At 34.1% G+C, this 22,566-nt stretch overlaps 3 protein-coding genes and 1 pseudogene across 6 annotated transcripts; 3 read left to right on the top strand and 1 right to left on the bottom strand.

Annotated features, from left to right (window-relative positions):
• The first annotated feature begins 4,287 nt into the window (after positions 1 to 4,287).
• LOC18599972 (transcription factor MYB1-like) lies at positions 4,288 to 6,104 on the top strand. The gene is made up of 3 exons (XM_007030188.3): positions 4,288 to 4,433; positions 5,062 to 5,191; positions 5,476 to 6,104. The coding sequence occupies exons 1-3, from the start codon at positions 4,334 to 4,336 to the stop codon at positions 5,930 to 5,932; spliced, it is 687 nt and encodes a 228-aa protein (XP_007030250.2). The 5' UTR covers positions 4,288 to 4,333; the 3' UTR covers positions 5,933 to 6,104.
• Positions 6,105 to 9,079: 2,975 nt separating this feature from the next.
• Positions 9,080 to 13,119, top strand: LOC18599971 (uncharacterized). Of its 3 annotated transcripts, none has more exons than XM_007030186.3 (8): positions 9,080 to 9,321; positions 9,943 to 10,283; positions 10,392 to 10,554; positions 10,938 to 11,118; positions 11,218 to 11,298; positions 11,630 to 11,737; positions 12,204 to 12,473; positions 12,829 to 13,119. In XM_007030186.3, exons 2-8 carry the CDS (start codon positions 9,983 to 9,985, stop codon positions 12,925 to 12,927), a joined length of 1,203 nt encoding a protein of 400 aa, XP_007030248.3. In that variant the 5' UTR covers positions 9,080 to 9,321; positions 9,943 to 9,982; the 3' UTR covers positions 12,928 to 13,119. The 3 variants fall into 3 exon arrangements, with proteins under 3 accessions (XP_007030248.3, XP_017977337.2, XP_007030247.3); XM_018121848.2 differs by having other exon boundaries at positions 9,080 to 9,328; positions 9,940 to 10,283; XM_007030185.3 differs by having other exon boundaries at positions 9,081 to 9,328.
• A 521-nt stretch (positions 13,120 to 13,640) lies between these two features.
• On the top strand, positions 13,641 to 16,917 carry LOC18599970 (chitinase-like protein). 2 transcript variants are annotated; one of them, XM_007030184.3, is made up of 5 exons: positions 13,641 to 14,148; positions 15,077 to 15,127; positions 15,583 to 15,716; positions 16,185 to 16,285; positions 16,409 to 16,917. In XM_007030184.3, exons 1-5 carry the CDS (start codon positions 13,780 to 13,782, stop codon positions 16,588 to 16,590), a joined length of 837 nt encoding a protein of 278 aa, XP_007030246.3. In that variant the 5' UTR covers positions 13,641 to 13,779; the 3' UTR covers positions 16,591 to 16,917. The 2 variants fall into 2 exon arrangements, with proteins under 2 accessions (XP_007030246.3, XP_017975986.2); XM_018120497.2 differs by having other exon boundaries at positions 14,122 to 14,213.
• Positions 16,918 to 18,937: 2,020 nt separating this feature from the next.
• On the bottom strand, positions 18,938 to 20,442 carry LOC18599969 (phenylacetaldehyde synthase-like; annotated as a pseudogene).
• Positions 20,443 to 22,566: the final 2,124 nt, after the last annotated feature.

Raw genomic sequence — 22,566 nt, 5'->3', positions numbered from 1 at the left:
ACTTAATTTCGGGTGATTAGTACATTGTTTGCAGTTAAACCATCCGAAAAGATCATGAACAAAAGTGAATTGCAGCACTGCAACACTGGCCTCTCACTTAGTAATTTTCAGTGCTCACCACATTTCTTTTCAGGTCAATACACAATTTTAAAATGCTAATGCCTGAAGCTAAAGTGAAGTCCCAGGCTCCCGACAAAGCTTTTCATTTACAGCAAAAATGTCCTCATTAGCAAAACCCTACAACATTTTGCCTACAAAACCTTTGTCATTCAATGCTAAAACTTAGAAGATGTAAAAATTGCTATCTTGTTTCTTTTCTTGTTTTCTTATTAACTAAGAGAAAATCCTTTTACATTTATAACCCCACAGTTCTAAACCCAAAAAACATTAAAATTTTCTTGTACATGAGAATTTCTTCCCTCTTTTTCTGTTGGAAGGTCTTGACATGAGAGACGAAGACTTTCATATTTTCATGATGAAGACTTTCATATTTTCATAACGAATAGGAAAACAAGGAAACAAAAGGCAGAAAGTCTTTTTCTTGGCTCAACGTACAGAAGGCCTAACCTCGTGGAGTGATATAAGGTATACCTAATATTTGACTTGGAACAGAGTAAAAGAAAAAACCCACCTAGGTGCTTGTGCAAGGACCATATGACACCTGCCACAAAGGGTCAAAAATGCAACCATGTCTGTCGCGGCTAGGCTTGACTTGGAGTGGAAAGTCGCCCAATGAAAAACAAAGGCAAACTTTGACAAGAAGGCTTGGGAAGTCATAATACTGAGTGGAAGACGTGGTATAAAATCAGACATGTAGCTGATCAGTCTTTGTTGTTTAGCTTCAAGGTAAATGACGGTGGGGACCGACCACGGAATAAGAACTTGGATTGAGAGTGGAAAACTTGTTCACGTGAACCTCAATACGAAGGAGAAGAAAGGAAGAAAGATTAAAAAAGCCATGTTACTCAAATCTATCAACACAGAACACAATCTGCCAGAAATCATTTATATAAACTCATGGTGACAGATAAAGGAAATAATTAAAATTCCCATATTTATTCTATCTTAAGTAAGGATGGAATCCAACAAATCTATAGTTAGTTCATACAGCATGTCGTTTCAGGAATGTGAGTTTGGGTTTTTTTTTTTTTTTTCTGAGTGAATTTCAACTATCATTTGAGATGTTAAACACCTTTTTTTTATTAAAGTTGGGAAACTCATTTTCAAAAGACAACAAGCACCAACCTTGGTGTACATTTTGGTGGGGTTAGGTTCTTCCCCATGCTTTACTTCTTTATTTTTCTTCATTCAATCATTTATTGAGATAGGACCACAATCTAAGGGCAATGAAAGTGACATATAAAATGATGGAAAATATGCCAACTTCTTTGTTTTTTTAAATTGCCAACATTACTAATTATTTTTTCTTTCAATTTCAAAAAAAATTATCTTTTATTTTTTACAAGAAAAAAGGATAATGCTTGGACTAAAAAATAAAAATTAAAAAAATTTACGATAGTGTTTGGTTGTAAGTAATTATTAGTTTATGCTTGGTATAGTATCTAAAAAAAGTCATGAACTATTTAAAAAGATTTAAATAAATCCTTATTCTTTTACTGCGTTTAATCAAGTTTTTTTATTTTTATTTTAAGTCAAATAAGTATTTATAACTAATGATTGATTAAATGTTGTTAGTTAAATTATCACTTATCATTTTACGTGATGTTAACGTATCATGTTCATATATCATAATAGATAATAACGTGACATGTTAATATATTATTTTTCATCTTCCATATCGATGTTATGTAGATATAAAATGATAAGTGGTATTTTAATAAATTGTTATTAGTCAATCATTAGTCATAAAAGTTTATTTAGTTCAAAATAAAAATATAGGGACTTGAATGAATAAAAAAAATAAAGACTTATTTAAATTTCTTGAATAATTTACAATTTTTTTCAAGTATTACGTTTATATGTTTTTTCTTGATTAACAGATTCTATGAAAAAAATTATATTATTTAAATAAAAAAACAAATAATTAACAGTTGCACATGATTAGGCCCACATCTTGGGACTTGGGTCATGGATTGGGCTCTTTGCTTGTGTTACCTCAGCTTAGACCATATCCAAAGCCCATAATTAATTGTCCAAAATAAAGGGCCCAGATTTCAACGGGCCAGCTAGACACATGATATGAATTAGGCCTAGTTCTGAAGCACACTTCGATCAACCGAATTAGGCTTATAAATCCCTTTTTGTTTATTTGGTAGAAAAATAATATGCTATTAGACTACTTATTTTATTTTAATCTTCACAGTTCATGAGAAAATGATTTTTCTTTTAGTATTTTTTTCCATTCACTTGAACAAATAGACTATCCCACATAAAATTAATAATTTAATTAAATATATTTTGAATGTTTTAAACAAAATTTATAATATAATACTTGAATGTTCGTATTCCAATTTAATATAATATCAGAGTATAGGTTCACTTGTACATTGATTTCAATAGATTTTTTGTTTGTAGGTGCAAAGTAGATTTCCAAATTTACAAATTGGATCGAATCGTGATGGAGTCGTAATCCAATTAATTTTAAAATAAATATCTTTCTTTCAACAAAGACAAAATAATTAAGAATTTGTCTCTCTTACAAATTCCTCTAACATAACATAACTCGACATTGCAACAAATAACTATACCCAAATAGTTGTAGGGTATATACTTTCTTTACCCACAGAGAAAATAGCTAGAAGCCTATATCTTATTCACTTCCATTCCACATTTATATGTGGAGTTAGCATCAATCTTTGAGCTGACTGCAAATGTTATTAGGTGTATTAGCACCATGGTCATCAAATTAGTCAGGGGCTAGCCACCGATATTAGAATTAAAGAGCTTACACCTAATTTCATAGTTATTGCTTACTCAATTAGTTTGAACTGGTATATGCATGTGAATGGTAGCTGTACAGAAGTAAATAGCACACCAAAGCTGTTTCTTATAGGATTCCAAGCACCATAATAGAGCCAAAGTGTAACCATTTGTCAGCTTCAAAGCATCCTAACTTGTATGTATGCAGACAGTAGACAAAATATTAGACTAAGGCGTTTTAGGAAAAGAAAGTTAAAGGGCAACAAGATTTAATATCTGTTTGCCTTAGAATGAGCCTAATGAAAACAATGTAACAGTGAGTTATAAATTTGAGAGAATGTACTAGCGCTCTTCATAGAACAGAGATTGGTAGGGGTCATTAAAAACAGCATAGAGCAGCAACCAAATTGAATTGAATTCTCTGTTTTCTGTCATGGAATCAACGTAAGCCAACTGAGGGATATGGTGATCAAAACTTTCAATTAAAACACTATGGACCAAACTAGATTCAATTCAAGGTCCTTGCTTCGGCTGCAAGTTGTCTATTCATCAGGACCGCAGGATCCAGTCTGCCCAAGCAATCGATCAAACAGTACCAGCTTGTTATTTAAGATTTCTCATATTATAAAGTCTTGATAAGTCTGAATCTTAAAGTGGTAAATACGTATTGCGGTCCACGCAAATGAACATGTTCTTGAGACAAAAACTTGGGTCCACTTTTTAATTGACTGAAAAGTAGCCCCAGTTTAGCTTGTCCAAGAATTGGCAGCTTATTATGGTGAAATGAACTAACATTAAATAAGACAAACAGGCCAACAAGAGATCTTAATGTTACTATAGTAAACATTAAGCTTTGAGAAAGTGAAATCTAAAGTGAGGGAAAAAAAGCAAAAAGACTCTGAAATCAAAACTAGCAATGAAATCATAGATTGGTTTGAGTTTGATTTTTCTTAAATAGCTCGGACTCGAGCAATACTAGTTTCTACTTCAAGAGTGGTACGGTGTAGGTACCCTAGATTTACTTACAAAGGGCATTTCTTGTCATAAAAGAAAAATGAAGAACCAAGAAACAGGCTTTTGGCTGGATTAAGACTTGGGTTTTAATGAATGGCTATAGTAAGATGAAACCAGTATGTTAAATGTGAATGGAGGGTTAAAGAAAAAAATAGGAAACCAAATAATTTTAAATGACATTTGCAAAAAGTTTTGTGACTTAGAGCCCACAGCTGTAATCATGATGCCTCTTCATAAACATATAGAAACACTAGGACAGTCCTAGAAAGGGGCAGGGACCGTTTTCCCAATTGTTTCAGGCCTGTAATTATTGGACATGTGTTAGAAAACATAAATGAAAGTACAATCACAAATGGATAAATAGGAAGCTGCAGTTCAAGTGTGTCTATCAGTGGGCCGGGTGAGTAGAACAGTGATTGTATGATCAAACTGAGATAATATGGGAGGCGTTGCCTGGACCGAAGAAGAGGATCACTTGCTCAAGAAATGTATAGAGCAGTATGGAGAAGGGAAGTGGCATCGTGTACCTCTTTTGGCTGGTAATATTGGTTTGTAGTCTGAATTTACACTTCGTTAAGCTTACTGGAAAAGGGCTAGCTTTGAATAAAACGAAGATGTGCATATCATTGGGGAGGGTTTGATTCCCTTCTTAAGCAGATTAATGCACTTATTACTTAGATATATGTATTTTGTTAGGCATAGAGGGTTCTTTCCAAGGTTTTTCAAGATTATTTCATTTCTTGAAACTATTCATTCTTTCTCTTCTTTTTCCCTCTTCTTTCTCCTCCATTGTATGTCTGCAATAGTTGCAGAGAGCCATGTCATGAATGAGTATGTCAACCAGATTTACCACATGCAGGTTTCAGGGGTAGTTGGCCCCCTTCTTTATTAGGCTCAGTTAATTTTGAGTGTTGTCCCTTTCGAGTCATAAATTGAAATTCGTTTTTACTTGTAGGTACAATTCCCTTGTCTATAATCCATCGTAAAGTAAGCCGAGTGATTGTTCACGTGCATATATATATATATATATATATGTATTGAGTTTCAGAGAAAAAATCAGCAAGAAAAATAAGAATCTATTTGTCGATGAAGGCTATGAGGTTGAAGTTGTGATATTATCAATTTTCATGTTCATTTATTAATGCTTGGTGTACTTTGGTGTTATAGGTCTCAACCGGTGCCGTAAAAGCTGCCGGCTGAGATGGTTAAACTATCTACGCCCAAACATCAAAAGAGGGAGTTTTGCAAAAGAGGAAGTGCAGCTCATCATCAAGCTCCACAGGCTTCTAGGAAACAGGCAAGTTATTTTCTCCATCGCTCTCTCTCTCTTTGTAACATGATAAAGTTACGAATGTAAAAATATGTATTGTCATAAATGAATGGATTCATAAATAAATTCATCTAAAGAAGGCATAGTATCACAGTAGCCCCTACTAGTGGAAATGATGAGAATTCTCATGGCGAATTACGTTTTTATTAACCTTTAATTTCATTTCTCACGAATGAAGATAGCCAGGCTTAAGATTAAGGAAACATAAAGCTTATAAGTAAACTAAATGTGGTTTTATGGTGCCTGATCAGGTGGTCACTGATTGCTGGAAGACTCCCAGGAAGAACAGCAAATGATGTAAAGAATTACTGGAATTGCCACCTGAGTAAAAAGCTCAATATTGGTCAAGAAACTGAAGAGAAAGAAAATGCAATAAATGCGGAAATCAGACCCCAGCCAGGAGGTAATGCGACAACAGGCTCAGTGAAACCAAGGAGCCAGGATATTGTTCCAAATAGCCAGCCAACAATAGAAGAAAGCAGCATGTCGACGCCTTTTCACTTTGTTGAAGTTGCTCAACAAGGCCAGGAGCTTGTGAAAGAAGAAGACAGCAGCCTAGGCGTGGAGGAGCCTGGAATTCTTGGTGATATGCGAACGGATATTGGCCAGTTTCATGAACTTAATATATTGAGTACTGATGAAGGCTGCGGCAAATGGGATTGGGATGATTTGGTCTTAGACATGGATTTATGGACTGACTCAATGTGAATGTGATTTTCTTAATTAGTGGTAATCAATAAGCAGTTAAGTTAAGATAACATCAGAATTGTTAAATTCTTATTGCCTCAATATAAGTACGGGGTGTTATATTTGGCTTGGAAGGACTTAGCTGCATGTATATTAGAAAAATAAATAAATAAAAAAGAGTGCATCTATCGAATTGCCTTGCCTTTCAAAATTATGAAGGAATTCCTTCTGTGTATTTTCTTGTAAAAGAGAAGCACATTGGCACTCGATTTCAGAAAATTTCTCCAACCATTTCATTATGCACTGTAATCTTGGATCCCTCTTTGAACAAAAAATTTGACATGGCATTGTGACCCTTTGATGTGAGAGAAGTGGACGGTGCCAAGCAAATAAGATGTGCCGTGCATTTATCTGGTATGGGTCATTTCACCATTAAGCTTCTAAGTCTCCTCAAAAAGCTAAGGCTCTGCTCCAAAGTCGTCCCTTACTGTTTATGAAAAACTTCTTCAACTCAGGCAACTGGTAAGGCCTTATCCTAAGTTCATTAGTAATGGCGCTGGCATCTTTCTTTGGTATGACAACTAGCATCCACATGGGCCTTTACTATTCAAATTCAACAAAAGAATACAACTGGGGGAGTGTGCTAAGTTGACTCCATTGTAAAAGATGGTGATTTTTTGCTTCTGGTCTCCTACTAGATCCGAAAAACCAGGGGACATACAGGAGATCTTTCCGGAACTCTTTGGCCTCTCTAAAGGTACATTCAAATATACTTACATAGAAATTGCACTTTTCTGTGTTAACAGCTACGATTTGGGAGGAGGTTAGAAATAAAGCCCAAAGCCTTGCTTGGCATAAACTGGAAATGTTTTCCTAACCATGACTCTCTATACTTCTTCATAGGTAGGCTAATAAAGATAAACAAATCAAGTTGGATTTACAAAATGTGTCCCCTTTACTGCGAAGCTCTAATTGAAACTGGCTAGAGGTCATAGGAGTATCTGTTTTCCCTGTTCTTTATGCTAGGAAGCTTTGAGAGGAATTTCTTTACATCTTTCAAATCAGTGAACCCATTGGACTTGATCTATAAAAGTTCGAGAATCTCTATTAACAGCTAGCATGGCTTGTAACTGGTATATTTGGGAGGTAAAAACAATTTCTTATGTTTCATAAAGTCTATTCTCATACTGCTATTGCCATGTCTCATAGCATTGTTTATAGCACCTCAATTGTTGCTTCTCTTCTGCTAGTTGAGCCTGAGTTAGCTATAAGTTAGGTGTTTTATTATCCAAAGACGCGGCGACGCTGCTACAAACAATCAACTAGGCAATCATAGGGTCACTCAGCACCAAAGCATTACACAATCCCGATTTGTTGAGTCCCCAGCTATATTTCTAAGACCATAAAGTCTAAATCTAACAGTTGTAACAATGGAACAAAAAGAACGAAAGCAGAGCTGATTTTCCCTTCATAAATCTGCTGTTTCTCTCCATCCGTGGATGGTACATGTATGCACTTCAGGCAAGTCGCAGAATGACAGAAATAAGTGCTTTCCCTTTGAGCTTCCACGCCGGCGCTTTGTAATGCAGCTGTTTTAATTTAGCATGTCAATCACCAATGCTCCTCTAAATACCACAAACACGTAGAACCTTGCCCCAAGCCACTTTGAGTACTCCCAAAGTGAAGAAAAACATTGTCTTTGTGGTTTCCACAGCCGGATTACATAAAGGGCACTTATCAGAATTGCTAATGCCTAACCCAAGATCTAAGTCTGCTCTTGGTTGGCAATCTGTCCAAAATAGCCATCAAAGTGATCAAGGCATATCGAGGAGTGTGGTATTGAAACCCGAACGAGTGTACGCCAGTCCACTCTTTTTTGCTTGTGTCTGTTTTCATTCCCATAAATAAACAGCCTTATAGGTAGTGGTCTCAACTTTAACAAGATCTTCCAGCTCCAAACTATGTTCTGAGTTATAGCAATCTTGACTCTTTGTTTGTTAGTACACCATTGTTGCTTCTCAATCTAATGTATTTATATTGCTTTAATAATCTTTTAGTAGTCTAGTAAATATTCCTGCTTCAGTTTTGGTTAATGAAAGCTATCCATTCACTCGTCAAAAAACTAGAAGTTTTCTCAGCTGACTGCATCCTTCTCATTCCGAACAAGACCGCTCGATGCTACATCGTATAAAACAAAGTAAGAAACGAATACATTTTCTTCATCTAGCAATTTTCTTTACTTAATTGAAATGTAACAGCAAAGAAAGAATTTGAGGTGAAGATTTACTTTTATATATATGAACTAAAGATATACCATTTAAAAACTAATTAGTTATAAGTAGAAATGTTCTGATTTTGTTTAGGTATGATAAATTTTATGACATATGTTGTACCTAAAATCAATTGATAATAAATAAAATGATTCTTATCATATTTATGTGTTGAGGATGCTCTTACTATAATTAATGTGAGATTTACTTTAATTATCATTTTAATACTTTTTATCACAGTGTAGAGATAATGAACTTATTACATTGTTTGAATATCATATATAAGGATATGGAGTTTCATGGAAGAAAATAAAGGGTAATGTCTATTGTGGTATATGTTAAATTTGAAAAAACTCACAACCATTAAATTGATTAAAAGTAATCTTGGTACTTGAATATAGTAAAGATCTTTTCATTTATTATCAAATGGTTTTAAGTTATATAATCATCTAAAATTTAATATCGTATCAAAAAAGGTGGTATTATAACTGAAAATATTAAAATAATTTTGTTATTTTTACACGTGAGATTTATATTACGTAATAAGTTTATTATTTTTACATGCATGTAATATCGTGGAGTGTTAAAGTCTTGTGTTATTATTAGGAGTATTAATTAAAATAAGTTTGTTATCATCAGTTTTGGAAATCAGGAATAATTAAAAATATAATAAAAATCTTTTTATTTTTTATTTTTAATTTTTTAAAATTAAATCTTTTCAGGTCACCATACGTCGACTATTCGTTTTTCTATTTTATGATTTAATATTAAAGAATAAAGTGAGTGGGGGAATTCTTTTACATGACAGAAAAGAATAAGAAAAGAAATACTGATAGAGAAAGCTGGCTAAGATTATAATCTAAGTTTAAATCAACTTGTAACCCAAGCACTTTTGAACCCCAGAAGACAAAAGCAGCAACTTCTGAAGCAAGCACTTCTGTTTTTACTTATCTTTTGTCAAAGGAAGTAATAAACTTTCCCCTTAAGTACTTCAAACAAGTAAAGAATAAAAGGACCACGTCGGAACCCCAACTCTTAAACACACAAACATTATTTCTCTCTCTTGGATCGTCAAAGCCTTTGCTTTTGTTCGCTAATTGACGTTAACCAAAGATACACACCACAACCCAGCCATTGAAGGTCTCTGGTAATTTCTCACGTTTTCTTTCGAACCCCACTGTTTTTTTTCTTATTTATTTGTAGAACTAACTAAAATTCTGCTTCTTTTTATAGGATTCTTTCTAAAACTCACTTGTTTTGTGTTCTTCTTTGATGGGTTGTTACATTTTGTTTTTAATTGATGAGCTAAAGAAACAATGAAGATAGTTTTTTTTTTTTTTTTTCTCTTTTAGAGTTTGTTGACTTGGTTGTTTGTAGACTGTAGTATCGAGACTAAATTAATAGAATGCAAAATTTTTAGGGCTTTTCTTTGATTTTCTCTGCTAACTAACAGAGGCTTAGAGGATCTTATGTGTAGGCTGCTGAGAATACTGAAGAGAAGAGGAGAACAAATATAAGACAAGAAAGAAGATGATTTTTGAAGCTAATGCTTTGTGTTGTTTTGGTTTTTGTATGTAGCCCATATTATCTCAGTAAAGTATCAGTCATGTCCAATTAAGTTTAACCTTGACATTTTAAGATAATCTTTATATGTAACTTTGTTAAGATTTGTGTTATTGCAGTAGTTGCATTATGCATATTATCTCAGTAAAGTATCAATCATGTCCAATTAAGTTTAACCCTGATGGTTGTTTGTAGTAGATATTCAAGTTGAACATCATTCATCATTGTGATATTCTATATGGCTTACATCCCTCCACACAAGCGGCATTCAAAGGATTCTGAGAGGCCAACACCTACTCCAGAGTCCTTTGTTCCCATATTTAAGAGAAATGTACACTTGAGAGCACCAAAGCCTAATGTTGATAGGAGTGGAAAGATCGTATATTCGAACCATGCCATATCTAGATGGTTTGCTGTTGGTTTGGATGATGGTAACAGCGATTCTTCTGCTGCTTGTCTTGAGCCAGTTTCGGTTGAATCTATGGAGAGGAAAACAGGAGAGAAACCTGTAATTTTGGTGAAGAGTAATGTAGATAAAGGTTAGTGATGCATCGTTTCCAGAATAATCCCCCTTTTTACCCCTCAGTGTTTTGTTGCTTACATTGTGGAAAGTTGTTATTAACAGCATTTTTTTCCAACTGTCTTAGAGAATAATGAAGTGAAAGGAAGCCCATGGTCATCTATTGCAGAAAATGTTCTGCCAGACCTGTTATCTTCCTTTCAAATTGCGAGGGCTGAAGTAGAGAGCCAAGATTTGAAAGAAGTAAAACCAACATTGGTTGCTAGGTTTGGGAAAATACTCTTTCATGGGTAAGCATTGATTACTTGACTATTACTTCATCTAGTACAGATAATTCTTTTCTTCACTATACGAGTTGAATTTAAAAGAAAGTTACAGAAATTATACAGAGAGATCTTGTTGAATTTCAATGGCTGCATGGTATAATTGCAGTTAAAATAGAGTTATGGTGTGACTGTGAGGATATTTTATTATGTATTCACCTTTTGAAACTGAAAATTGGTGGCTATTTCAATATCAATTGAGGGACCAAGATACATTTATAGATAAATATGATGTCCAACTCCTAGCAAGTAGCCAGTTAAAGGACCAATGCATTAAAGAAAAACACTCTGCAACTGTAGTAATTGTATCAGATTGACTAGCAGTTATTATATTGATATACTTGGTGCAGGAGCCCTTCAATGAACCTGGAAAGTGTCAGAAAAGATTGCGTCACAGAGACAACATTGAGGAATTTGAAAAGATCATTTTACACAAGTCTTCCTACTTCATATGTGGGAAACATTATGGCTGAAGTTGTCCCAGAGATTGGAGTTGATTTTGCAGAGGTGAAGGATATATACCATGTGAAGGTATATTTGCCCACTAAACTCTAATTTCTAGATCACAATTCTCATATATCTGATTGTGTTAGCTATTGAATGTTTTAATTCTCTTTACGTTTTCTATAGTTGTCTGATAGCACACGACTGGATTCAACCATCTCCTGCAAATGTACAGTAAAAGATGATAAAAACCTGCAGCTGTATAAGGCAAGTCTTCTGCTGCCCATGGACCAATAAATATGCCCGACATGTTGAATCTCCTTCTCATTCTGTCATCATGTTGATGTGCTTTTATCAAATGCGTAATGTATTGCAATTTGTAAATCATATTTGGGTCTTGATTAAAATTCTTTACAGCTTTCTGTCTTACTTTCACTCTCTTGCGATGTCTCTGACAGTCTGACCCTCCTCTCGGATATTAGTTTGTAGTTGAAAATTTTGAAGTACTTATTTCCATTTCTCCCCCTCACTTTTATCCTCTTTCTTGTTTTTTGTATTTGCGGAGGCATACGATCATAAGGTAACTTTTCTCTTGTAGGTTGAACTAAACCAAGTGCGTGACATGGTTGTAGACATATCATGCCCTGATATGGATCTCGACTTGAGGCTGATGCTGTGCCACAAGAGAATCTTAACTTCTCTGACTGTAAGTTAGTTTGCAACCTTGTGGTCTCTAAGGACATTGAGTTTTATCAATTTAGCATCATTACTTGCTCAAGCATGAAATTTCCAGTTGTGAGGCGACTCCTCATAACTATCTTTTGTCGATAATATGGACAAAAAATCATGAATTTATTCTCTAAATCTCAAATATGATAAACTTTGAGAAAGTAGTATCAACTTGGTATTCTAATCAGGTAACCTTTCATGCCTTATTATTTAGTAAAAATTATTCTTCATGTGATGTTGGTCCCTGGTTGGGTTCCTTTTTTCTTTGTTTTTGCTCTTTTATTTGTTGAACTATCAACATAATTGAGAGTTTTTTTTCCCATAATTATGCAAGTTAGTAGCAGTCAAGGAAGAATGAAGGAGGGTCTCATCTGTGCTTACATTATGATAAAGTTTGTAATGAAAGGTTTTTCATCTGACTTATTTTATTTCACTCTTCCCAGGATGATGAGATACAAAACATTAGAAATCTGATTGACTCAGCAGTTCTAGATCCAGATGTGAAAGGTGGGTTGAGATGGCCCCTTGGAAAAGCATCTACTGGGGATAGATACAGTGTTGTTGGTGTTTGGCACACAATGGCTACTACTTATCAAGGCTCATCCATGAGACTCAAGGTAAGATACGCTGATCGATTTGATTTCAGAACTGCATATGGGGAATCTTCGAAGGAGGTTGTCCTCAAGTTGAAAGGAATGGTTTCAGGACTGCTGGTAAGTGCCTCTTGTCATTTTGAATTATTTTTCAACTTCATTAAACCTGATATTGTCCTGTGCAACTTAGTCTTAAGAAATAGGAATAACGGCATTGTCCTTGTCTTCAAACTGAAAGGTTTGTAGTAACTGACTATGGTTGAAAAGAGTTAATGGTTTTATCTGTACTTAGAGTTTTGGAATTGAAATAATATTCCACATTTCATGGATATTGTTTCATGGCATACCAAAGACTCTGGTCTGTGCAGCCATGAACCATGTGAAAACGAAAAATACACCTTCGGCATTTTCTTGTTATTTTGTCTCCATTTCTAAAAGGAAATTTTATATGATCTACTTTTCATTCAATTTTCAGGAGCAGGAGGCTGAAACAAATGTGATCTCCGATATGCTTAAAGACACCTTAAGGTTGATATGGCAACACTTCTTATGCTGCGAGCCTTTTCTTTCCTAACATGAAGGAATGCCTTCCCCATTCTCCTCTTCTCTTTATTGCTCACTATCTGTGAGTTGTGTGTTTTTGATTTTGTTGAAAAGCTGGTGGTTATAGTGTATTATGGCTAGCACCAAGTAGTGCCAAAATGTGAAACATATGTATGCAGTTTTGAAGAGAAGGGAAATATATCTGGTTTGCTTTCTTCCTTAATTGCAACCCTTACAATTCCACCATGTTGTGCCCTTTCTTTCCCCTCGTTGTGAAAGGTAAAACCAATTACAAGTTTGGAGATGGTCACATTTCAAAAAAAGAAAAAAAAAACCCAATTTTAATGGAGGATGACTAATTGAGGTGGTGAAACAGAGGGAACAAAAGTAAATGAATGTACCAAAGATAAAAAGATTTGGTGACATCCATCTACAGGATTTACCTCTAATATTTATCCATCGTTCATTATTTGGGCCTTTTATGTATGGATTAACTCTTCATCAAGCTATAGAATTAAGTAAGACATCCAAGAAAGGCATTGAAGATAAGACAAATCATGGTTGGAAAATGTTTGCAATCAACAATTATTTTTTTGTGGGTTAAACAAGCCTACTTTACAATGAGCTTCTCATGTAGCTTTCCTAGCAACCAAGCAATGGAGTTAAAAATTAAAGAAAAAAGGAGTTCAGACCTATCGTCAAGACTTATAATTTTGTTCAACTTCAGCCCAACCCATCAGAACCACTGGACAAGAGAGAGCAGAGCACCGTCTCAACCGTTGTTTGACAGACAACATTTAACCTCAAGTTTTCTCTTCATTAAAAACGCACTTCTCTTTCATTTCTCTCGCACACGAACTCCTTTCTCCGGAAATTCCTTCAAATGAAACTCAATCTCTTCTTAAACCCAAACCCCACATCAAACTCTTTGCTCCCTTTCTTTTCTTTTCCTTCAAAGACAAAAAACCAAATTCCCTTGTTAAAATCACCCACTTCTCTTTCCATCTTTTCAAAACCCACTCCTTGTTTCATCCCACTTTGCTCTTCCAATCCTTCTACCAATTCAACTTCAAAGGAATCAAGCTTGGAGTCCAATGGATGGCCCCAAACTTCAAAATTCAATATTGGAGATGAATCTAAAGAGAATTACAATGTGGGAGTTGGGAACCCAATTGTCCCAAGCTTTTTTTCAACTCAAAAGATGAGCTTGAGTGATCAGGCCTTTTTTCTGTGGGCCTTTATTGCTTGTACGGTATGGTGTTTGAGGCTTTTGAGGTTATTTGGTGCTCTGGGTACTTGGTTTTGGCTTGTTTTTATGTAGGTGCTTTCTGTTTTATGGATTTTTAGTTCTTGTTTTTATGTATTGTTAGATTTTTCTATATGGAATTGATAATGTTTAGATGTTTGAGAATGTTGGAATGATAGACTATGCTCTGTTTTGGGTTTTCATTGATTGGAAAGTGAGGTTAGTAGGAGCTTATAATGGATTTGATTCTGCATATGGGTAGTTATTTCGGGTTTCGTGGTTATTGGTGCTTATTTGAGATTATTTAATGGTGGTTCTTGGTTTTGGCATGTTTTATCTGGGTGCTTGTTGCTTAATATGGATTTTTTTTCAAATTTGATATGTATTTCTTGTTTGTATGCAGTTTTTACAGTGTTATATATATATTGATGATGTTTGGATGTTTGAGAATGTTGGAATGGTAAGACTATGCTTTGCTTTTGGTTTTCATTGCTTGGAGGGTATCTTTTTGTTGCCATTAGGTGCTTGTTATATGCGGTAGTATGGATTGGAAGTGGATTTTGAAAAAAAAGGGAAAAATTGCTGCTTTTACTAGGATTTTGATTATTAAAAATGTTTAATATGATAACATATTCTTTGCAGTTGTGTTTATAGTTTGTATAGTTTGTTTTTGGTGGGTTTGGTAGTTATTGGGTGCTTATGGGATGTGAATTATTTTTGGATAGTTCTGATTTTGCAGTTTACTATGGCTAGTGATTAAAAATTAAATAGATTCTGTTGATAGGTGTTGGTAAGAAATCAAGTGTTCAGTGTTAAAAATACAAAGTTGAAATGTTCATATTATTATCTTCAAGCTTTGGTACTAATGAATATGTTTGGTATTGAGTTTTCCTAATTTCTGATTAATTAATACTGATTACTTGGATACATGCAGACTTCTGTGGCATTTACAAGTCTGGTCATTGTAGCTGTTCCAACACTCTATGTAAGTTTTCAAATATTGTATCTGAAACTTGACTGGAAGATTGATGTGATATCCTAGGCTCTCTATTCACCATTTCATTTATAAATTAAATAATTTTTCTTTATGTTATGTTATGAATATGATGTAATTTGAGAATGGCCATAATGCATAGTGAACAATAATGTGTAATATCACACAATTTCGTTCGCGCCTTATTTGTGATTTGACCTGTCAAGAGTGACAGGATAGAAGCTTGTTCATCCAGATTGTGCTGTTTTTCTAATGTGCTTAGTTTTAAACTTTAGCTCTGTAGCCTTACATGCTCATTAGGAAGTCTAAGTCAGCCTCAATTGTAAAAAAAGGAATGCTTTTGTGGTTGATAAATTGAACATAAGTTTTTCTCATATGATTTAGTGATTAGGTCTAGTTTGCATTTTAATATTGTTATGTTTATTTCCTTTTTGCCTGTTCCGCAGGCAATGGGAAGAGCTGCAATTTCTCTTTCGAAGCTAGCAGATACAGCTCGAGAGGAACTTCCCAGTACTATGGCTGCAATTAGGCTTTCAGGCATGGAGATCAGTGATCTTACACTGGAACTAAGTGATTTAAGGTGACAATTAAATCCTTAATTTCATTTTTTTGTTGCATAATTATTTCTCATAAATAAGAAGCAGTAGGTGTTTCCCTCTTGTAAATAGAAGAGAAGAAAGTGGTTTTGGATAGAGACTAATACACTCTTGCAGGAAAAAGCAGAGTTTGTCGTAGAAGGTTCTGTTTCTATAGGATTGTTATAGCATGGGATATTTGGATGAAGACTGTTGGTGATCACTATTTCAACTACTAAAACCAAGAAATTTTCTTTCTCTGGTGGATTCTCATGTAGTGCTGGAAGAAAATACAGCATATTTTCTTGTACCAAATTTCATAGCATGTTATAGTCAATGGACGTAATGCCCTTTTCAGACCCTAAATAGTGAAAATGAGACATAGACTTTTAAAACTTTTCATTCTTTATCATTATCACAATGGCTTTCATGATTTTGAGTATGATGCTTTAGTTTGCTTACTTGACACTCAGCCAAGAGATTGCTGATGGTGTCAACAAATCAGCTCAAGCTGTGCAGGCCGCTGAAGCCGGAATTCGGCAGATTGGTTCACTAGCTCACCAGCAGACCATGTGTAAGTTCAAAAGTTGCTCTTGAATCAACTTTCCTCCCCACCACAACCCAAGGCGTGGTACCCTTTTTTTTTTTGTCCCATGTACTTTACTAGAACTTCACTTTTTGTAACATCTCTATCCAGCAATGATTCAAGAACGGGCTAGTTTGCCTATCATCTCCTTACAGCCTGTTGTTGCTGGGGCTGCTAGAAAAACTTCTCGGGCTGTTGGCCAAGCCACAAAGACTATCATGAATATAATCTATCGAGGAGAATTCAGCTCAGAGCATGACGAAGATAGTGGTATTGATCAAGTGGAAAACTAAGGTGTTCACTGCTTCTGGATACTAATAGATGGCTGATGTCTGTGTACATAACATAAAGAACCAAGGCATCGGATAGTTGCTTTCTCCTCCAACAGTTTATATGCCCAAAAATTGTCAATCTAATTGCCTTCAATATGTTACATATAAATTATGAAATACGGTGTTTTTGTCTGGGCTTTACTCCTTTTCCCCTCACTTTTATTATTTAGTGTAATCCATGATTTTGCTGGTTTCTTTTGAAAGCAGGAATGGTTTTAGTGATGCAAATCTGCATTATGATTTTTTATGATTAGACACCCTGATTCAGTAAAGAGAGGCTGTTAGCTACTCCATACCTGTTATTTTCTTCATATTTTCAGCTCTCGGAAGGAAATTCGTCCTATGTTTTTTTCCAAGCTGTGTTCAGTGTCTCTCTGCATATCACGTTCCCCCCCCCACCTCCCTCTGCCCTTCTCAGCCATGGAAATCTTCCAGAGTGGAGTGAGGGAAAGGGAGAGAGATGCTATTTTGCCTGTAATTATCCCTTACAAGCTTTCTTAATATTTGACTATGGGTTTTATGACAGTTATAATGCATACATATGGTATACTAGTAGCTCCAGCCTCTAATAGTTTTGCCCACCATTTTCTTAAAAACAAGAAAATTAAAAGGACTTTCTATCAAATACATAATAAAGGAGCTCATAATAATCATGTAATCCAAAAAGGATCTCATTCTGCTTCAATATTTCTTTTTAATTTCAAAAAAGAGAATTTAAATCTAAATTTTTTATTATAATAAAAAACATATATTTATTATTAAGTTAAATGTTTGAAATACACGTATTTATCAGTTTTGAATGCTAATAAAAAAAAGTGGGGTGACCAAAAGAAAATAGGAGATATTTATTTCAATTTATGGTTTCATTTGATCATGTTTTGTGAAGTCTGAAATGCAATTAAAATATTTAAAATATATAGTTAAGTTTGATGTGTATTAAAATATTTTAAATATGTTGTAATTTTGTAAGATTTAATATGTAATTAAAATATTTAAAATGTGTCTTCAAATACTCGTTGAAAAGAGATTTCAATTTAAAAATGATACAATTTTAATTATTACTATATAAAAAGAAAAAAAATACTTTTGACATTTAACTATATATTTTACTCAAAAAGTTAGGTCAAATCTTTCTTTTCCCATATTAAAAAAAAATGCTAGTAAGCTCTGTTAGAAGCATAGGCTTTTTAACTTAATCATTAAATTATTAGCATATTGACTGAGATGTGGCAACTAAGGGTGGAGTCAAGATTTCTAGTCAAAGAAACCACTCTATTTAGGTTGATAAACATTGAAATATTATTATTTATAGTACCTCCCAATTTTTTTTAGAAAATAAATTATTGTAAACTTTTTGCTTACATTGAAATCATTTTATTTATTGAATTGTACATTATTATAATATTTAATTAATATGAAAAAATATATATATATATACGTATTTTATATTATATTTAATTTTAAAAGTAGAGGAATTACTTGCTAAAGTGGTTGATTGAATAGCCTAATTGAACTTCAGGTTTATCCCCATGGTTGACCCACACATGCCCACAAAGTTAAAACTTTAGTGTATCTCTTTAAAAAATTACCTAACAAAAAAAAAAGTGAATGGCCTAACAAAATACCGACCTTACAAAATATTAATGCTAAAAACTTGTTCAAATAAATAATACAATTTAGTACAAAAAATAATAAATTTGGTGACATATTCATTCTAAACCTTATATTATAAGTAAAATCTGATTTTGTGAAAGCACCACGTTGCCTATGGTATTATAGAAATAACATGTATATAATACCTATGAACTTTAGGTAGCTATTTTGAATATATATATATATATATATATATATATATATATATTACCAATGACCTATATTTTTCTCATATGCAGAAAATGATATTGCAAATGCCAAATTCTCTCATTTTATAATTTCCGATTCAATTGGAATTTTTATACAATTTGGTTATGAGCTAGTAAGTTCTCATCTTTAATTACTTTTCATAAAAAATTTTGATTAATTAGATTAATACACAATTAATAATGACAATTTTTGGTGGTATAGAAAATGGAAAATCTAATTTGAAGGATTATTCCACACGCGCTTTATGTGAAGTTTTTAAACTTCATAAGCAGGAAGAGAGTATTGTTACATATCTTTTTATTTATTATCTTAACTTATTAATTTTTAAATATACCTTAATGGAGCATATGGCAACCTTCTAAATCTACTGATGGTTTATTAAAATTTTAAAATTAAGCTAAAAATATATATTATTTGTTAATATAATAATTTTCTTGGACCGGATCGAATCCAAAAGTTCATGACCAAACCCAAACATAATCGGGCAGATAACCTGACCTGTGAACACCACTGATCAACAAGTAATTAGATTTCGATTTAGAACCATTTCTTCATTTATTTGTTAGTTAATCTACTCCATTAATAAACATTGAGCATTCTCTTGAATGAGTTTCCACAAAGCATCCACGTGGCGTTCTTCAGTCATGGTTGTCCCAATCGCACAACGAATGACATAAATCCCATCCACCACTGCATGAGTCATGAAAGCTCTCCCGCTTGAATTTATGGCCTCCAGCAGTTTACAGTTCAATTCTGCGCCTTCAAGCTCTTGCTTGGGCTTAAGCCTGAAGCAACCAAGACAAACTTTCTCGGCACCACTATCTCAAACCTGTCATCTTCAGCCACGAATGCCGCAAACCGCTTGGCCATGCTGATATCGCTGCGAATGTGGAACATCAGGTTAGCCAGGCCATGCCAGCGGATCACACAATCCAAAGCTTCAAAGCCCTGAATCGTCAACCCAATGTGACTTGCCAATCTTTATAGTCCAATCCTTAATCCACGAACAACAGCAATCCATGTTAGTGAGAAACCATTTATGTGGATTCATGCTGATAGAGTTGGCAAGTTCAACTCCATCAAGGCAATGCCTCAGCTCGGGGCAAATGCAGGCACTTCCTGCATAAGCTGCATCAATGTGGAGCCAGAGCTTGTATTTCCTGGCAACTTTGCCTAATTCTGCAATAGGATCAATAGCTCCACAGGCTGTTGTCCCAATGGTTGCACATAAGAACAATGGCACCAAACCTGATTTGATATCATGTTCAATAGCCAAACGAACTTGTTCAGTTGACATTGAAAACCCTGTTGAAAAAGATGTTTCGATGAACCGAAAATTTGATGGTGGAATGCCCACTAATTTAGTGGCCTTTTGGAAAGTAAAACGTGTTTGATCAGAAGCATAAACCACCAATTTGGTTATATTCTCCCAACCACCAAGTTTTTCAAGGCTTTGTCTCTTGTAGCAGCCAAAGAGCAAACTGTAGCCTCACATGTGCTACCATGCAAGACTCCGCCACCAGTTCCAGAGAACAAAAATGAAGATGGTAGCTTAAGCAGTTTGCCCATCCAATCCAAGACAATGGATTCAAGTTCAGTGGCAGCAGGGGATGAAATCCAGTTGAAGCCAACCACATTAAAACCGGGGCAAAGCATCTCTCCAAGAAAACCAACAGTGCTAGCGTTTACTTGGAAATAGGCAAAGAAGTTAGGACTTTGCCAGCGAGTAAGGTCATTGACATCTTTGAGTATATCTTCTAGTGATTTAGGGCAATAAGGGGCAGAGAAGGCAAACTTTGCTGACAAGTAACCAGGCTTAACGCTGCTTTGAATTGGGTATTCCTCAATGTTTTTGTACTAGTCAGCAATGAAATCAATCATTGCTTTGGACTCAATTGTGAAGCTAGTTGGCTCAAGGGGGAGGAAAGTTTTTCTCAACGCATTGCCCATTTGTCAAAATGCAGAAATTGAAATTGTTTCTTTGTTTCATTGGTATCCGGGCTAGCAGTCGAAGGGTGTATATATAGCAAAAGAAGAGAGAGCACGAACATGGTGTATAAATAGCGAATGGCCCAGATTCCTTGTTGTTGGTAGCCCACAAGCGAACATAGGGCATTAGCGTGACCACCCACCCTCTCTTTGAATTACGTAAAAGACAAGGGAATATGAGATAAGCTTCCCTTAGTTGGAGTATCACATGCAACAATAACCTTATATTTTTACTTGTAAAGTCGTCGCATATGTAAAGGACATATAACAAAGACATACAGCAAAACGTAAGATAAGGAGTAATAGCACAGCATTAATACCTTCAATATTGTCAGGCATGAAATCTGCCAAAGATCATTGCCTTGATCTGATTAGTCAATGAAATCTGCCAAAGATCAGTCCCTTGATCTGATTGGTCCTTAAATCGTCTCTCAAATCATTCCCTTGATCTGATTAGTCCTTAAATCATCTTTCAAATCTTCCCTATAACTTCTACAACCATTATACAAAAACTGGTCATCACAAACCTATATATATATATATATATATATCAGTGTAAATAGCAATGCTTGATAAAACAAAAAATACCTTTCTTTATAGCATACACAATCGCACAATAAAAAAGTCTAAAAAACACATGTACAAGAGAGAAAAACATGCGCTATTCAAATAAAGGGTTATCTCTTTGTACAAAAAGTTATCTTAACTCAAAAGTTATGTTATATAATATGACATAGTATAACTATTGGATTATAAGTGTGCTTTTCATGTGAATAGTTATGTTTCTTAGTAAAGTGACATGTTGGGAAAACATCTCTAAATCCAAAGATTAGGAGACAACAAGAAAAACATTACAACTCAAAAGCTTAAAAAGATAACTTTTCATATTGTAGCCCAAATATTATGTCTTACGGAATGAATGATTGTTCTTTCTAAAAATGATTATTGAAGCAATACTTGTATCTGGCAAAATACAAAAGTATCTTAAAGACAAAGAAGTGTCTTGATGAAAAGGTTGTGCCTTTGAGAAAATACACTTGCAAGTCTATATGAAGGACTTATTGCCAATCATTTTGACACAACAAAAACTAATAAAACAAGAATAGAAAAATCAAGAGAAATATAAGTATTATGTTTTGAAAATTAACATAAACATTTAAGTTTCCATCAATTGGCAAAAAAAATCCAAATTCCTTATAATTTACTTATTGCAAAAAGTAAACTTTAAGTCGAACAACTTTACAAACCCTCGGGTGTATCTAGCGGTCTACTCTCGTAAAGTGTAAAGACGAAGTTAGACATTAACTTCATTGTATTTTTAAGGCTATTCGTAAAATTCTCATTTACATGCCAAGTGTCGGGAGAAAAATAAGTCTTAAAAATAACGTCTATTGAAAGACATATCTTGAAGTTAATTTTATCAGTTCTTTAAATTTTATCTAATCCTCATTTACACCAACATTAATTGCTAAAGTGGTTAATTGAATAACCTAATTGAACTAGAGGTTTATCCCCATGGTTGACCCACACATTCCTGCAAAGTTAAAACTTGAGAATATCTCTTTAAAAAATTACCTAATAAAAAAAAAGTGAATGGCCTAACAAGATACCTATATTACAAAACATTAATGCTAAAAACTTGTACAAATAAATAATACCATTTAGCAAAAAAAAAAAAATATTAAATTTGGTGACATATTCAATCTAAACCTTACATTATAAATAAAATTTGATTTTGTGAAGGTACCACGTTACCTGTGGTATTATATGTTGGTTTCAAAAAGAGTGTTAGAGGGGGGCTGAATAGCACTAAAATATATTAAAGGAAACTCTTAAGTCTGAAAAACTATTAAACAATTTTGGAATGGAAAGTTTAAAACTTGTTAAATTTGAAAGACATCAAATAAAGAAAAAGTTAAGAGAAGTGGACAAAACACAATATTTATGGTAGTTCAGTCCACTAGACCTACATCCAATTCCTTGATCTTTCTAATCAAGGATTTTCAACTCAACTTTACTAAAACTAGTGGAATTAACAACTTCCACAAAGCATTTTACGATGTGAGCTTCTAACCCAAGCTCTAA

Source organism: Theobroma cacao, chromosome 5 (genome assembly GCF_053813885.1).
Source record: "Theobroma cacao isolate CCN51 chromosome 5, ASM5381388v1, whole genome shotgun sequence".
In the NCBI taxonomy this organism is placed as follows: domain Eukaryota; kingdom Viridiplantae; phylum Streptophyta; class Magnoliopsida; order Malvales; family Malvaceae; genus Theobroma; species Theobroma cacao.
The sequence above is the reverse complement of the archived record's forward strand: the minus strand, read 5'-3'. Positions and strand labels throughout refer to the sequence as shown.

What these genes read in the sequence shown, in the direction of transcription:
- LOC18599972 (XM_007030188.3), top strand. Translation starts at nt 4,334, where the DNA reads ATGGGAGGCGTTGCCTGGACCGAAGAAGAGGATCACTTGCTCAAGAAA. An exon ending in TCGTGTACCTCTTTTGGCTG is followed by an intron (nt 4,434 to 5,061) that starts GTAATATTGGTT and finishes TTGGTGTTATAG; the next exon opens with GTCTCAACCGGTGCCGTAAA. An exon ending in CACAGGCTTCTAGGAAACAG is followed by an intron (nt 5,192 to 5,475) that starts GCAAGTTATTTT and finishes GTGCCTGATCAG; the next exon opens with GTGGTCACTGATTGCTGGAA.
- LOC18599971 (XM_007030186.3), top strand. Translation starts at nt 9,983, where the DNA reads ATGGCTTACATCCCTCCACACAAGCGGCATTCAAAGGATTCTGAGAGG. An exon ending in GGGAAAATACTCTTTCATGG is followed by an intron (nt 10,555 to 10,937) that starts GTAAGCATTGAT and finishes TACTTGGTGCAG; the next exon opens with GAGCCCTTCAATGAACCTGG. An exon ending in GAATGGTTTCAGGACTGCTG is followed by an intron (nt 12,474 to 12,828) that starts GTAAGTGCCTCT and finishes TTCAATTTTCAG; the next exon opens with GAGCAGGAGGCTGAAACAAA.
- LOC18599970 (XM_007030184.3), top strand. Translation starts at nt 13,780, where the DNA reads ATGAAACTCAATCTCTTCTTAAACCCAAACCCCACATCAAACTCTTTG. An exon ending in GGGCCTTTATTGCTTGTACG is followed by an intron (nt 14,149 to 15,076) that starts GTATGGTGTTTG and finishes GGATACATGCAG; the next exon opens with ACTTCTGTGGCATTTACAAG. An exon ending in TAGCTGTTCCAACACTCTAT is followed by an intron (nt 15,128 to 15,582) that starts GTAAGTTTTCAA and finishes CCTGTTCCGCAG; the next exon opens with GCAATGGGAAGAGCTGCAAT.